A 16,021-nucleotide genomic window follows, 5' to 3' on the forward strand; every position below is an offset into this window, starting at 1 on the left:
ATCCCCCTCCCGCCCCGCCCCGCCCCGCCCAGGCGGGGGAGGGGCTCGGCGCGATGACGTCATCGCCGCGCGGCTATATAAGGGGCGCGCGGCGGGCGGGCGGCCTTTCGAAGCGAGGCGCGGCGGTGGAGCGGGCCGGTCGTTCGGCGTCGTTCGCGGCGCGGCCCCGCGGCGCGGCGCGTTGTGCCCTCACCGCCCATCTGGCGGGACCGGCGGGCGGTGTGGAGGCGCGGCGGGGCGCGGGGGATCCGCGGCGGGCGCTGGCGGAGGAGGATGGAGGCGGATTGGGGCCGCGCGGCCTAGGCCTCGGGGTGCGCCCTGAGGGGCCGGGCCTGGTGCCGGGGTGGGGGGTGGCGAAGGGTTACCCCTCAGCCTTCCGCGTGCCTGCGCATGATGAGAACCGTGTTGGTAGGGACATCTGAGGGGCTGATGAATGCCAACACAGCTGAGCTGGGCACGGAGCGGGGCGCTGGGGCTGAGGCCCCGTGGGCTCTGCGCTGGGCACCGAGGGCAGCTCGCGGCTACAGGGCTGGCTGGGTGTGCACTGCAATGGGGGCTGGAAAAAAGGGTAAAAGTTAAAGGAAAAAAAAGTGGTTCTGTGGTTTTTGCCCAGATTAAAAAATGGGATTAGAAATTACTTATGCAGGCTTGTCTCTGTTGCATCAGGGAAGGCTTTTACTGTAAAGCTCAGGGCTCTGCTTTGAATTTTATTTAAGCATTTTGAAGGGAATGTGTGACTACTAGTCTCTTAAAAGCTAATGCCTGTTCTTTTGATTTCAGTGTAAGATGCATCAAGTATACTCTTGCCTCTTCGGTGGCTTCACAAAAGGTAAGTACAGCTTCTGAAATACAGACTTTAATTTGATAAATAAACTGTGTTGTGTAGGTGTACTTGCAGTCACCTCTTGGGGTACTCCTGTGTCTAAGAAAGTTGCAGGACCAGTGTTTGTAATGCAGCAGTTGACTGTGGTGTCTCTGAGCGGTTTTCATTCTACTGGGAAGAGTCATATGTTCTTCCTGCTGAGGAGTGGATGTGAGGCTTCTGTTCAAAAACACTATTGCAGCCTCTAGTCAGACTACAGGAGTACACTGGATACCTTTATTTCCTTTGTTACTGCTATTTCATCATACACAAGATGGGAGAAAAGTGCCTGTAGCTATCAGGATTGATAACTAAATTGGAGAGCCTGTGATGTTTTCAGATATTAGAGTAGTGGACAGAAGTAATTTCTGAAAACTCTGCACTGAGGCTTTTTTCTGTTATCAGTGTCACTGTCAGAGATACTGCACCTAGTTCTACACACATCTCAAACTATCCTGTTTCCTCTAGGTCTGCTGCTCAATATGAAGACTTGATACTACTTCACAAGGTAAAAATAAATCTGAAAATTGAACATAAAAGGGTGTTTAAGGACTTGCTGTTTGTCTAGAGCACTGTTTGTCTAGAGCACGCTTATTTTAATGACAAGCAGGCAAACTGTGTTCCCTATGCTAAGTTTTCCCTCTTGTGCCACAATGATGACTCGAAATAGTTTGCTACTCTTGACCAAGATAATGATGAGAGCTCATACCACCATGATTTCCATCTGAGGCACAACAGCTTAGAATTCACCTTGATATTCTGCCTTTAGATAAACTTCTCATGAGCTTTTTTTCTTTCAGGGCTTGAATCATGCACTTACAGAAAAAAGATCACCTGGTAAGGATCTTCATGGAGTCTGCTGAGGTTTCCTCAATGGAGCTGCTGAAACATGGCAGTGGGGTGTGTAAAATGGAAGAGAAGTTTTGGGGTTAATTTTCACTAACGCACAGAAGTAATTGATGCTTCATAGTATTCAAAAGACTCCTGAATATTTCTTTAAATTTATTTGGGGAATTCTGTTTTTCAAAGCTATCACAGGAGATTGCTCAATACTATTACTCCAAAGCAGATACACTGATGATAACATAGTTCAGCAGAGTTTCTTGTGATGAACAGAGTTTTGTCTTTCGCTCCTATCTGATGTATCTTGCTGCTGTGGTATATTGCTTGGAAATCCTAGACTTGCTCAAGAAAGCTGAGGGGGTCTGATTTTTCTCTTCTTGCAGGCACTGGGAGAAGCAGCTACAAGCTATGCAAGGTAAATACTATATTGCCAGCTTCTGTGAAAACTAGCTTTCTGTCTATGACAAGGCTGCGTATGATGACAACATAGTTCAGCAGATGATCAGTGGTGATCACTTGTTCAGTCTTTCGCTCCTATCTGATGCAGCCTCCTGTACCTTAGGATAAGTCTGACAGCCAACTGAAATGGAAAGGTTACAGTGAAACACTACCCTTTGTTGCATTTTGTCAGTCTCTCTCAGAAGATCAGGAAAGGGGACAAATGTTTAAAAAATGTAGTAGGATGAATAGGGTTTGGTAATGAAAACTCTTGGTTCATCTGGTGTTTGTGCTCTAAGTCCTGTAAGTGTTGCTTTGCAGTGTGCCCTGGACAGAGACAGGATGCCTGTGCCTGGTGTGAGAAGCTTTCACCTGTCAGTGATGTTGGCAAGACAAGATTCTTCTAACTGAAGGTAATTGAAGATATTTTAGTTGGTTGCTATGTTTGGCTGTGCTACACTTGTAAAATAATAGGTCAGCTACTGGGCTGCATTTGAGCCTGGGAACTTGTGTTTATAGACGAGTCTGCAAATCCATTCTGTTCCTGGAAAACATGAAGCCAAGATAAAACTGCCCTAAATGTGCCTTATGCTTCACAATAGAAGTATGAAGTAATTATTTTGGAGGGTTAAAATTCCCCAGAACATTCCTGTAAATAAATGTAATTTCCTAAACATAAATGTAGCAGTGCCACGAGTTCAGTATCCAAAATGCTTTTCCTGGTTAGACCAGCCTGAATGTTTACAGGTCTGTGTGTTCCCAGCTCGGAGGTGTGGTGCTTTCTGCAGTCTCAGCAGTGATGTCGCATGTTGAGAGCTGGGAGATCGGTTTGGGCCCCCTTGTGGAAGGGGCTGGGAGTGTTGCAGTTTGCTGTACATGATGTTGAATCAGGTCTCTGATCCCAATGAGGATAAAACTTGACTAAACACTGATACAGCCTTTGATGGAGCTGTTGTTACGCTGAAACTTCCTCCTGGACCACAACTAACAGTGACTTTTCCTTTGCAGACTCCTGAATTGTTTCTTGTCATGATGTAAGTACTTGTTTTAACTTTGCAAGTTTCTTAGCATAGAAAGCCTAGAATATGCATGTGAAGTGAAGTATTTGGCTGGTGTGGGCAGGGGGGGTGGTGTTGTCTGCTTGCATTTCAGCCAAACCAGGAGGATGCTTAAGGGAAGAACTGCTGGATAAGACCCAGACTTGGCAGACTGGTTTTGCTAAACTTAGTGCATCTGTGAGCTCCTGAAGTTGCTCTGATTGCACTGTTTGTTTGCCTTCTTCCTAAAGCAGATAGCAGTCCACAGACTGACAGTATAAGCTGCCTGTATGATGAAATGCGAACACACTGACTTCAATTGTGGAGGTCTGCAATTAGCTCTATCTGATTTCGGGCATCTGGCTGGATTTCATTCTCGTGTCTGTTTATGTGCTGTCCTGATTCTGTGTGTGTTTTTTTCTAGTGCTGTTGTGGTAGAGCTGTGAGGTGGTACCAGCTGTTGTGCTCCAGGCAAAAGTAAGTTGCCAGTGAATTTGTATTACTGCTCATAGCTGTGCCGTGGGATGGGGAAGCTGCTAGGTGCTGGCCTCTAATTGTAGTGCCACTTTTTGGTGCCTGTTTACATAGGCTCCTTCAGGATTTTCACAAGTTACTAGCAGCCAGCAGACTTCACTTACCAAGGTGTTGGGGACTGAATCTCATGCGGAAGACTGAAATTATTTGAGAACTCTTTAAATATGGTAACTGTGCAGACAGGCATGGCATGTCTTACAGGGTTGTAATGATGTTGTCAAATGTCTGACCTGAAACTACTAATGTAGACTGCTCTTCACTGAAAGACCCTGTAACTGACAGTAGCCATAAAAATGGTGGCAATAGTACTAATAATTGGAAGTGGGAGGGAATTGTGTGGCAAGGGATAAGGAGGAAAAACTTAAAGGCCTGGTGGGGGAGGGTGTTGATGTGCAGTCAGTATAAAATGCCACTGATGTGGACTGTAATTTAGCATGTCTCCTAGAGCAGAATGCTTTGAGATAGCTTACCTGGCTTGTTTTCTGGGGTGGTCTTGGTGTAACATGAGTGCTTCTGGCTGCCATCAGCTGAATGACAGATGCTAGTCTGAGGGCATTTGTGAGCACCAGTAAGTAGCTTCAACCTGTGTGTGGAACCACCAAAGACTGCAAAGAGGTGGTGATGATTGCAACAAGAATGGAAGTTTGTGAAAGTCTGATAGTTGTATTATAACATTAGCATTGCACTGAAACTTTTATTTTCTGGTGTTTATTGTAGTTTGAGAATGGAAGAACTGCCAGATACTCCGTGACAGACATTTGGTAAGCTGTTTGCTTCTCAATTGCCATAAGATACATTTTGTACTGAAATGTTAACTGCTTTCTGAACTGGAAAGAAATAGCGTAGACCAATTGAAATATGTGACTGCTTTGCATTACTTGACTTTCCTAGTTGATCAGAAAGAACATGCCTTTACCCAGCAGTGCAGAGCTTGCATCAATGACTCTTCTGCTGATTGAAAATAGTACGCCTATTTGCTGTTTAATATATGCAGTGGGCTTTGGCAGACAGTAGTACTGATCTTGTAGTCGGAGTAATCTGGTAAATTCCTTGTCTCAAAGGCAAGATGAGAGTTTTTACGTGATTTGAGTGAAGATGGGGATGTTAAGCTACTCTAAGCATGTACTGTTTGTGATGATTAATTCTAAGCAATGGGAATCTCTCTGAAAAATACTGAGGAGGACTCTTGATCTGAAACAGTACGCGCATTCAGACTAACTCTTGAAGCATGGCCAAGTAGAGTGTTAATAAAAATGCACTTGTTACAGAGTGAAGCTGAGAAGGAAGGAGTATGTGAGAACCAAGATTTTGCTTCTTTGAGGTAAGTGTAAAATAGAACATTTTATTGATCATGGTGGTCCAGTAATTTCTGGAATATTTCTGCTATGTTAAGTGCATAACATTAGTACATAATCAGATATGTTTCTTTTATTGTGAGTCTCCCACTCCCAGCTATTGTGGGAATAAAAATGATGTGCATGGAGCAAGAATGAACTTCACTATAAGAGTTTTTCTGGCAGCTTTGGTACCCTGACAATTCCTAAACTATAGTCACAGGCAAACTTAACGTAGAGTTCAGTTTGTATGAACAAAAGATGTGGCCTCCATGACTAAAACTTTTTATTCTTTTGTCTTCACACAGGGGAAATAGTAAAAATGAATTGGTGGAAACTACTTAAACCAATACACTGTTGATAATGTAATACAGCAGAGTGCTTTACAGCAGCAAGCGTACAACTCCCGTCATAACTCTGATGTATCTGGCTGTTTTATGAACTGACTGTAACGCTGCTGCACTCCTGAAATAAAAAAACACACAATCTGATATACTGTAGTTAGCAAAAATCACTTGAGTGGTGACAGTTGTGGTTTTGTTCAGTGTACACATATTCAGGATTAAGTTGAAGTTGTAGACTGTACAAAGTTTTCTTGACTAGACCCATTCTCACCCACAATAAGTTACCTATTTAAGCTCATCTCAAAAACCTGTCCTTTATGGGACTTGTGTTTTAGGTATCATAACTCATTCCAACAGAATCTCTCTCTGGGGAGGGACAGTATCATAATCATAAAGCAAATATAACCAACTACTTTTTTGTGGTTCTTCTGATGTTAGTAATTCTGTATTGCCAATTCAATTAAGATTGAAGTTTTTATATTCTATTTGAATGTTACATATTGAAGCTGTCAGTTGGTGGCCAAAATGCAGCCTTGTTATAGGTTAAAATTAATTTGTATAGAATTTCATAGATCTATAAAGTTGCATATAGTGATACCTTATTCTGAAACAATTTTCTCTCTTCCTTAGGAAAGAACTATTGTCTGCTGCCTCACTGGGTAAGATCACACAGCAGATTTTTTTCTTAAACTTGGGGAGTTTTTGTAGCCACTGATGAAACTTGATTCTGCCAGATGAGTTACTGTGATATTACCACTTCCGTTCCATTCTTTCTGAGGCTACACAACTGCTGAGAGGAACTTCTAGTAGTTGTGCTACTGTGTGTTCACTGCATTTTCTTTCTTCAGGTGAGGAAGCAACTTTGAAACTAATACGAGGAATGAGAAAGGTGAGTGTAACTGTAGTAATAAAACTTACTTGCTGGAACAAATGATGATTAAAACCTTAGCTTGAACTCTCTCACTGAACAGAGATGAAAATCTAAGGTCTGAGCTGTTCCAGTCAGCTTCTTGTGCTAGTTTGGTGCCTTATAATGGTTCTTATACTGTACTTAATAGGTGGAAGATCCCAGAATAATCAGCTACACTTGCATGAACAGCATTAGAAAACCAAGACTTTGCGGTGGTAACATTTGCCTCATACACTGATTGGAGCCAATAAAATTTTGTAAACTCTGCCTGTTGTTGTGAACTGCTTTCTGACTTGACGAGCTTGCTGTAAACTAGCTCTAGGCTATTCTGTAAAAGCTTCAAATCCTTGACTTTAGGGCAGGGAGCAAACTAGTTTAAGGTAATGCTAGTCCTGCAAGTGTCCTTTACTGTAGAGGGTGTGTAGCTATTGCCAGTGTTAGAGCAGGCTGGAGTTGACGTGAGCACTATGTAGATTTAGGCAAAGCTACAAAAAAGTACAATTAGTGTTTTATAGGTGGGAGCTAAACATGATTTGCATATTTGGTTCTAAACTGGTATGTCTGGTAGTACATGACTTAATTATGCTAATTTCAGTAGTTTAAAGAATCTGGTGTTTTATTGGACTGCAGCTACTTGGAGGGCTTTGCTTTTTTGTTCAGACTGAAGCCTGCTGAAGTGCTGATATTAGCTCATTCCAAGACCCATAGTGGCTGATGCAACTTCTCTTAAGAGCTTTTTAGTCAGGTAATTCCAAAAGATAAAATACTGCTCAAAAATACCAACTATGGAAGCAGTATAGAGACAGTCTGTAATGGAGCAACAACAGATTTTCACAGAATAAGTATACAGCTTGTATTCTGACATGCTTCCACTGGATTGAGTATAATTATTCTGGAGCAAGATAGCATCCAGCCTCCATGAGACAGCTATAAGCAGAGGAGGGAGATTTTTATAATTCTATTAAATATAAACGCTTAGGTGGCACTGGAGCCTGCTAAGGAATTGCTTTTTCCCAAAGCTAATTAGTGCTGGGTTTCTTTTAAAAAAAAAAAAGATTTGATGTACTTCCCCCATATTTCTGTGGTGTTTCAGGTGTGATATCAATAGGGGAAAAGCTTTATGAAGAACTTACTCTCCATAACACTTGAACTATTGCTGTGGCAATTCCAACAAGAAGTAAAATCAGACATACAAACACTTCTGCAGGAATGTTTTCAGATAATTAGTGCTACCAAGAGTTTTTCAGTAAGAGGAAAAAAATTAAGTTTCATCTGCCTCACAATCCAGCTTGTGTGAGCTACTTAAACTTCAATTACATCTTTGTAGAAAGAACTGAAATCTTCTTAGGCAGAACAGTTTTTCATCCTAGAGAAAGTGAATTAGAAATGTTCCTGTGTTCATGTGCAAATTAAATCTCTTCTGCACTAAAGCAAAAGCCATTAATAAGGTCTTTTTTCATTCAGAACTGGTTAGTAGCCTCTTAGTATTCTCCCCCTGTATTTATTCTTCCCCTGCATTACTTCTTAAAATACCACACTTCATTGTGCCTGTTGAAGAGTTTGAAGGGACTGTCATAGCCTGCAGTGTAGAAGAAATCTTCATGGAATGCTTGGCCTCTGTTTCTTAAGATTTTGGCCAAGACTTCAGCTTCCTCAGCATATTTCTCTGTTGAGGCAAATCCACTGAAGGACCTGGTTGAAATAAAAAAATAAATAAATAAAAATGGGGGGGATTTTATCCAATTTGTAGAAGGTCAAAATATCTGTTCCCTGCTTTGTGTTGCCAAAGAGATGACAGGGTTGGGAAGCAATGCAGTATTTGAGCAGTTCTCGTGCAGTTTGTAGTTATTAAATGGCACATAACTAGTTGTCAGGGTGAATGACTTCTGCATCTGAACTCTAGGCTCTAAATAACAGTTTGTAAATACACAGTTAAAAATCAGATGCAAGTAAGAATAGTGCAGACCTGCTAGGTGAACCCCAACCCTTTGTGAGCTTACCGGACAAAGACAGCTGCTGTCTTCCGCTCCTCAATAAACACATCTGAGTCCGTGGGCTGGGGGGGGGAGTCCTGATGTTCAAATGGCACAAAGAAAGAGACCTTGAAGTCTGCACAGCCGTGCTTTACCAGACATGTCACTGGCACAGTCATATCAATCTTCATCTCTAAAGGAGGATAGAAAGTGTAATAAGCTGAAAGCAAAGGCAGTGTCTGAATGCAACTCGAAGGAGCATTGCAGGCTGCCTAAAAGCACATGCTAAAGCAGCTTCCCAGCATTACTGCTCTTTTGTACGTTGATGCAAAGGAATGTACTGCCGCGTTCTGCTTCCCTTTCTAACTGTAGAGCAACTCCTCACTGACTTTTCTCACTGTTCAGACTGCAGCTCCTTCAATCCTACGGTCCTTGGAACAGAGGCTTCAGCTTCCCTCTTGCTCTTCCTGTTACACCTAGCCCTGAGGGACCTGGGAAGAGGTGGGATGGCCTAGTGTAGGCAGGCGGATGTTAGACTAGGAAAAGCCTTCTGTGTGTCCAAGGTTATCTACTGCCTTAAGCTACTTGGCATCATCTCGTTTGTGCTTCTAGCAGTTCAAAACCAGCATGTTCTACCTTTCTCATTCTTCCCTTGGATGTAGTGGAAGAGTTTCCAGAAGCCCTGGCGCAATGCTTCTTTCTGGGTCTCTCCTCTGATGACTGTGCTGACCCATTTAGCTGTTTCATACTGGCGCAGTTCATAATCCTTTGCCTGGAAGGTAGCAAAAGTCACAGTAACCACAAGATGAATACTAACGATGACACAAATGGCTACTCTTGCCAAATCAGCCTGGAAGGATTGTGATTAAATAACCCCAGGCAGCCTCCTAGCTGCAGTTACAGGCGTACCCCCAGGGTCAAACTCTGACACTTCCATTGCAAAACCGTGCTGTTCTGCCTTAGACAGAGCTCTTCAGAGCTTAGGAGTAGGTGTGCTTGTTGCCCCCTTTGCAGTTAGGCATGAACAGAGTAGGAACACTTCCTTCATGCTCGTTCTCAGACTGAGAATCCTAAATCCACCCCAACAATGGAGAACTCTGTTCTCCTGGCCTTTAGGAGTTACCGTTGTCTCTGCTGGGTTCCACCGAGGGGACTGCAGATCCAGGGACAGAAATGTTTGCTTGAAGGATTTGATCATCGTGGTGGAGCTGAAAGGCAGACACAGTTCGTTGGCCTCTCCAGTCAATGCGGTATAAATGGGGTATGAGAAAACACTAGGACTTTTCTGCTAAATTTAAGAGGTTTTCCTCAGCCTCTGGTCTCCAACCTATCAGTAACACATGCACCGAAGTGACTGATTAAGTTCAGGCAAAGACCAGACTTCTGAAAGGTAATCGTCCCTGAAATTGTGAAGGGCTTGGCTTCCACCCCTTATCCTTAGGGTTTCAACAAAAAGACATGAAATCTTTTTAGCCATGAGGGAACAGAGAAACAAGACCATGAAACCATGGCTAGGCTGGTGTTGGAGTGTTCATCATTCGGTGTAAGCTGCCTTGCTTCCCTGTGAAGTGAGGGCATTTCCTGGCTGCAAAACAGAAGGTGGAAATCATCCTGCAAGTGAAATGGACCTGAGCAGTTAAACCACTTTGCACCTGGATGAAAAGGTACCACTGTTGGTGGCTGCTGTAGTAGTGATGGTGTACATAACATTGGAAATCTCATAGGAGTTGATGCCTTTCTTAAAGACCATCCGGAGTCTGGTGACTGGGCGAGATTTTTGTTATTTATGACTATGTAGCTGCTTTCTTAGCTAGCCTTCATGTGGAAGGAAAATGCTGAAAACATGAAAACACTCATCTTCCCCTCACTGTCCCAAAATAATCAAAACCACTACTGAAATAGTGATAGCTCATTAAGTCTTACCTTGAAATATTTGGAGCCTTGGTTTATCATTTTTGTCAACACCAGGCAGATAGCACTACACAACTACATCCAGAGAAAGTCTCTGCTTTCTGTTACATTACAGCATCCTTAGCATGCACCTCACATTGCAAAGGCAGCATGCCATTAATTCAGCAAGCTTCTTGATACTTAGATCGTAGCACATTGTCTTCTCAGAGCACGACTTTATTGTGTATTTCTTGGGCAGCAGAAGCAGCTTTGGGGTTAATTTTCATTTCTCTGCCCCCTCAGCTGTTTATAGCTGCCCACACAAGAAGCCGTTGATTGCTCTGTGACTCGTGACCACTTTTTTCACGGGCTTTCATGAATACTAAATTCAAGGTGCTATAACTGACAGCATCCCCCACTTCCAGCAGCAGGTATACAGCTCTGCTCTGAGAGGCAAGGTGAAATCGTGCCACCTCAGATTACTGACAGTGTCGATTTTTGAAGTCCACAAGAGTGTTTCAGTTTGCTGAATGACGGTGGTACCTAACGCAACGGATGGACCACGTGCAATCCGTGATAAGCATTTTTTAAAGTCTTCAAGGTATGCTGTCTTTAACACGATAGTCCTGTTATCTTTTAAGATGTTCTGGAATAATACGTATTCACTGCAGCCATACGCTGCTGCAGACTGCTGTTCAGTACTGATCTCCTCCTGTACCCTGGTTTTGAGGTGGCTACAGACAGTTTTCTGTTTGGGATCTATGAAGGTGAAAAGGTTTTATCAAAAAAAAAAAAAAACCAACCCAACCTGCTGGCACTGATTTCTCATGTAATCCTTTACGTAGTACACAGACATGCACATGTTGAAAAGTGTTTTCTAGTAGCTCCTTCCGTTGTTGCGGAGTAGTGGTGTGAATGTCAGAACGATGTAGCCGGATACTGATTCCAGCAGGTAAAAGCAGGCACTGTCCCCCTCCCTGTCCCATCCTGAAGACAGATGCCCGCATGAAGTTCAGCAGTCAGACTGGAATGGACTGTTATACATTTATACACTTTTTGTCAATAGTATATACATATCATCCAAACATAGCAAGAAGGCACAAATCCAATGGTTTTATTGGAAGCAAATGTGAACAATCTATATGGAAACCTACTGCGTGAATATGTTTTATCCGTTGCCATTTCAAAAAAAATTTTGATAATGCTTTTCTGGCACTTTATTTCTCATTGCTACACCTTGGTAGAAAACATGCTTGGCTTGTGCTCCCTGGGTATCTTAGAAAGCAGAGAAGTAAATGTTCCTCTGCTTCAACATGCTGCTGTATTAGCTGGCTTGTTTCTGTATGTGCCAATCCCAACCCCTCCTTAAACCTCTTCTTAGCTGCTGCTCACAGAACTTCTGTAACTGCAGCCAATACTATCATGGCTGCGTGTAAGAAATATTTGAGTTACATAAGGCAATTATTTGGGGGGTGAAAAGGGGAAAACAAGACACCAAGAAGCCTCCAAATATTTATATTTGAATTCCTTGCAAGCACCTCCAGAGATTATGGTGATGTGGTAAGTAAACATAGCCAGAATATGATATTCCGTAGAGCTGCAAATTATGTTTTCAAAGCAAAGAAAGTGGACATACTTACGTTTCGGTGAATAAGCTGTCGTCTTAACTATTAGTCTGTCCTTCTGAGGCTGCACGTAGCAGATGCTGTGTGTCGGTGTTTATTTTAGTTCGATCAAACCCCGCCCATGCCGCAGCCCTACTGGAGGGAGATGCTCTTATGAAAACCAGACGTTGTAGCCTGACCCCTCTGGGTCTCATTGGAGAGCTCCCACACAAATGCCGAAAGCCCCACCTACAGCCCACGAGCCAACATTGGGTCCAGTGTGTGATCTGGCTCCATAAACCGTTTCGCACCCTTGTGTAACTTCCACCAGCTTCCATGGCACTGTGCCTACTTATGTTGGGGTCGGCGGTAGGTTTTGTGCTCTCGGGAGAAAGAAATGTACAAAAAATAATGTCATACGCCCCCAGCTCAGATTGCAAAGGGATGTTAGAAAATGAAAGCTTTTCCTTTTTAACCCTGGGGTGAAATGGTGGGTACAGATCTGGCTGCAAACAGCTAAGACCATCCTCACAAGATTTCTGCTGACCCGGTATGAAAGACAGACAGTGTTCTGTAATGACTGGCTGTTTTGAACGGCGTTCGAGACTGATCAGCCCCCTTAGCCCTTGGATATCTACACAAAGGGATTGTACAAAGCTATTGTGAAAATCTGTGGTGCTTCACACAAAGTTAAGCTGGACTCTTCATTTAACCAGCTGCAGCTCCAGACACATTTAGGTACCAGCACAGGAAAACTGACTGAATTTTGCAGTTTGATTTCTGAGAATGCTTCATGTGGAATGTTGTTTGATACACTCCTGTTCTGAAAGGGAAATTAAAAAAAAAAAAAGCCAAATAGCTCTTGCAAACTGCTCCCTAATGGCACAAAAGTGGGCTGGTGTGAAGTGGGTTTTACTAGTTGAGCCTGTTAGAATATGCTAAGGCCACAACCCAGTTCCCTGCAGGTTTAGCACTTTTATGGAGTAAACTATCTCTGTTTCATCTGTGTTCTGTTTGGATCAAACAGGAAATTCAGCAGGGTGTTTTGGAGAAGAAGCTGCTACTTGGCAGGCACTGCATCGGAGCTGAAGGCATGCAGCGGCATTTGCTTGTGTCAGGTTAGCTGTTACGTTACTCTCTCCACCTATTCTTCCTGTAAAGTGTGTGCTGGTAATTACTTTCTTCAGAGCAGAGAAGTAGTAGTAAAGCAGTAAAAAACCTACATCCTGCCACCACAGTTTGGTCCATCTCAACACAGTTAACCTTGATCTTCTGTACGGAGGAGTATTGCCTTGAAAGGGGGTGGCAACTAAAATGTAGATAAACACAAGCCCACTGTGAATTCTTGTTTTGTTCCTGAAGCGGAGAGGCCCACAACAAATCCCCAGTCAGTATGTATGTGTCCAGCTGACGTTTCTGTCCCCAACAAATAGCCAACTGTTCCTGGTGGAGTAGCCCGAAGTTTGAGAACAATCATCAGTGTTTCCCCAGAGGTTGTTTTTCAACACTCCATTGTTTTTCACATATGCACTGTGAGGACATGCCAACAGTTGTAAGAGACAGCAGGGCAGGCGTGAGGCCGTGTGTTTGGTACATAACTATATATGCACCCATACCGTATATAACTGGGGAGGAGGAGCTGCAGTATGTATGGGATGTGGGGATGTGGCTAGTATTCTCTAGATTAGCTGACAAAGCAATATTTTTTTCGTACTGTTGTAAACAAAAGAAGCAGAAATGAGAGTGCAAGCTCACAGGCACTATAGAAGCTTGCAGTTTCTAGCTGTAACTGCACTATTTTGAGCAGCTACTCCTGTGCAGAGCACTGGTGAGTTTGTACTTAGGTACCGGCGTTTCAGGCTAGCAGCTCGTGGTGGGTAAGTATCAGAACAAGCCTGTGATACAACCAGTTGAGATTTCCATTTTCCTTCTCTATAGACTCTACCTACACTTACCATTAACAAGCCCAACCAATACCTTAAACAACATGCTGTAAAGCAAAAATGCTTACGTCTGTTCTATGGCAACATTACAACCGCGGCTGTCAGATGTAGGCAAGGCATTGTAAGTCACCTGTATTTGCAGAGGCAGGCACACATGGCTTGCACAAACGGATGAATCTTTTCCACTGACTTCTTGTGTCAGTATTGGACGTGAAGCTCATGAAAAAGCTACAGTACATTTAATGATATTTTTGAGTTATGTTCTTATAACTGACAAGTCTGTATTCTAATATGAAAAAAACAGCATGTAAGGGACAGAGAAGAATGTGTGCTGTGCACACGCTCCAGGCAATTTTGCTTTTTTGCCTAAGCAGCTCACAGCATCAACCTTGCTCTTGGTAATGGTTCTGGTTTAACAGAAATGAGAATCTTCGGGTATAAATTGCATTTGCTTTTGCAAACAGCAGATGATGCAGGAGCTCCTACTTCACAACAGAGAAGTAAACCATGTGATGTTTATATTTACTATAAATAATAGTGTGGACAGCAAAGATGTCTTTACATGTGGTTAGATAATCTGTGTCTTTCTGCTAATTCATCTCCCTAAAGGAAGTTTCCTGGTTTCAGCTAGGATAGAGTTATTTTTCCTCCTAGTAGCTGGTAGGGTGCTGTGTTTGGGATTTAGGATAAAAATAATGTTGATACCATGCTGATGTTTTAATTGTTGCAGAGCAGTGCCTACACTAAGCCAAGGACTTTTCAGCTTCTCGCTCTGTCCTGCCAGCGGGCAGGCTGGGGGTGCAGCAGGAGCTGGGAGGGGACAGACCCAGGACAGCTGACCCCAACTGGCCAAAGGGGTATTCCATACCATCTGACGTCATGCTGAACAATTAATATGGGGGGCTGGCTGGGGTCTGGGAGACTGGCTGCTCAGGGTTAGACTGGGCATCGGTCAGTGGGTGGCAAGCAACTGCATTGTGCATCACTTGTTTTGTACATGTCAGTAGTACTATTATTATTATTTTCTGTCCTAATAATCTGTCTTTATCTCAACCCACAGGCTTTCACTTTTTTTTGATTCTCCCCCCCAACCTACATAGGGCGATGGGGTGGGGGGGTGAGCAATTGGCTGTGCGGTTCTGAGCTGCCAGCCGGGTTAAACCCCAAGTCTCTATAAACTTCTTGCTCTAAAGAAAGAAGAAATCTTCTAGCAAATTCTTTTATTTTCACTTCCAGGAGGGAAATAGAAGTAAGACAAATCTACCATCTTTTAAGAAGCAGTCGAACGTACTAAAGTAGACTCCATGTTATCCCTTGCAAATCAAGGAAGTGGAATCTCTCTAACTCCACCGAGCTGCTGTTTAGCCCTTGTGCTGTAACATACATATTTTATGTCAGCATGCCAATTTGTTGCCATTTGATTGTCCTTCAGCCAGTAATCATTTGCTTTCTGGAGAAGCCTCTGTGGATTTTGTCCATGTGCTTTTTGTATATTTCAAGGGACACACGAAGCTAAGACATCTCCCTACTACCTTGAAGAGCTGACATCAAGATAGTTTGTGTGAGTGAGACAACAGCTCTCAATGAGAGCAAAATCTAAAATCTTTCCAAATGAATGACTCCTTGCTGGTAGCTCACTTCATCAGAGATTGCATGGAACTGGCTCATTTTGTCCAAATAAAAAGCATCCTACATGTAGCGCTACTCCGGATCACTGCTGCATTAGCATTTTCCAAGGTTTTCTTGCTGAAGGTCGCATTTCTGAATCATTCTAGGTTTGAAGAATTAATCCTATATTAATCCTTCTGGCTGCCATGAAAGAGCCCAGGGAGAAATTGGAAGCTTTTTCTGCTTTATTCGCTTGTATTCTTTCCAAAATAAGGGTTATTTTTAATATGGATCTGTTTAGGGATCTAGCTATCAGCTGAACTCCACAAGCAATTAAGCCAGTAAACTTCTTTAGCCAGCATTAATAATTATCCAAATCCACAGAAAACTTGCAGTCCCCATTCAGTGCTGGAAGGATATGAAGTGAGTTCAGCTTCCCACACAAATTAATCCTCTTCCTGAAGTCCAGTGTTTGAAGTCACCAACCATCCATACAACAAATACTGCTCTCAAGCCATAAGGAGAAGGAAGTAGTTAAAAGCCACGGTGGCAGCCCAAAGCCTCTATCTCTCACACACTAGACAGGCTCTCTGGACGAAGGTAGGCATTCACTTTCAGCTCCAGCAAGACTCATTTCTCTACCTGCATCTTCCAGCAGTCCTTCAAGCAACTGCTTGTTGCCTGGTCCTTAAGGGCAGGAA

At 43.2% G+C, this 16,021-nt stretch overlaps 2 protein-coding genes across 7 annotated transcripts; one reads left to right on the plus strand and one right to left on the minus strand.

Moving 5' to 3' along the window:
* Nucleotides 1-38: 38 nt before the first annotated feature.
* Nucleotides 39-6,569, plus strand: LOC310903291 (uncharacterized protein). 5 transcript variants are annotated; one of them, XM_083846214.1, is made up of 14 exons: nt 39-175; nt 815-829; nt 1,331-1,370; nt 1,663-1,699; nt 2,089-2,120; nt 2,465-2,556; nt 3,152-3,177; nt 3,435-3,507; nt 3,605-3,657; nt 4,432-4,475; nt 4,983-5,035; nt 6,023-6,051; nt 6,241-6,281; nt 6,451-6,569. In XM_083846214.1, exons 1-6 carry the CDS (start codon nt 54-56, stop codon nt 2,552-2,554), a joined length of 336 nt encoding a protein of 111 aa, XP_083702340.1. In that variant the 5' UTR covers nt 39-53; the 3' UTR covers nt 2,555-2,556; nt 3,152-3,177; nt 3,435-3,507; nt 3,605-3,657; nt 4,432-4,475; nt 4,983-5,035; nt 6,023-6,051; nt 6,241-6,281; nt 6,451-6,569. The 5 variants fall into 5 exon arrangements, 4 of the variants coding, with proteins under 4 accessions (XP_083702340.1, XP_083702342.1, XP_083702341.1 ...); XM_083846216.1 differs by lacking the exon at nt 3,435-3,507 and having other exon boundaries at nt 39-311; nt 781-829; nt 1,663-1,762; XM_083846215.1 differs by lacking the exon at nt 3,435-3,507 and having other exon boundaries at nt 39-311; nt 781-829.
* On the minus strand, nt 5,039-12,832 carry HEBP2 (heme binding protein 2). 2 transcript variants are annotated; one of them, XM_083846212.1, is made up of 5 exons: nt 11,802-12,832; nt 9,399-9,483; nt 8,912-9,047; nt 8,303-8,468; nt 5,039-7,994 (listed from the first exon to the last, which is right to left on the minus strand). In XM_083846212.1, the coding sequence occupies exons 2-5, from the start codon at nt 9,471-9,473 to the stop codon at nt 7,820-7,822; spliced, it is 552 nt and encodes a 183-aa protein (XP_083702338.1). In that variant the 5' UTR covers nt 9,474-9,483; nt 11,802-12,832; the 3' UTR covers nt 5,039-7,819. The 2 variants fall into 2 exon arrangements, with proteins under 2 accessions (XP_083702338.1, XP_083702337.1); XM_083846211.1 differs by having other exon boundaries at nt 11,806-12,825.
* Between the last annotated feature and the right edge of the window lie 3,189 nt (nt 12,833-16,021).

Source organism: Anser anser, assembly GCF_964211835.1.
Source record: "Anser anser genome assembly, chromosome: 8".
Classification (NCBI taxonomy): Eukaryota; Metazoa; Chordata; class Aves; order Anseriformes; family Anatidae; genus Anser; species Anser anser.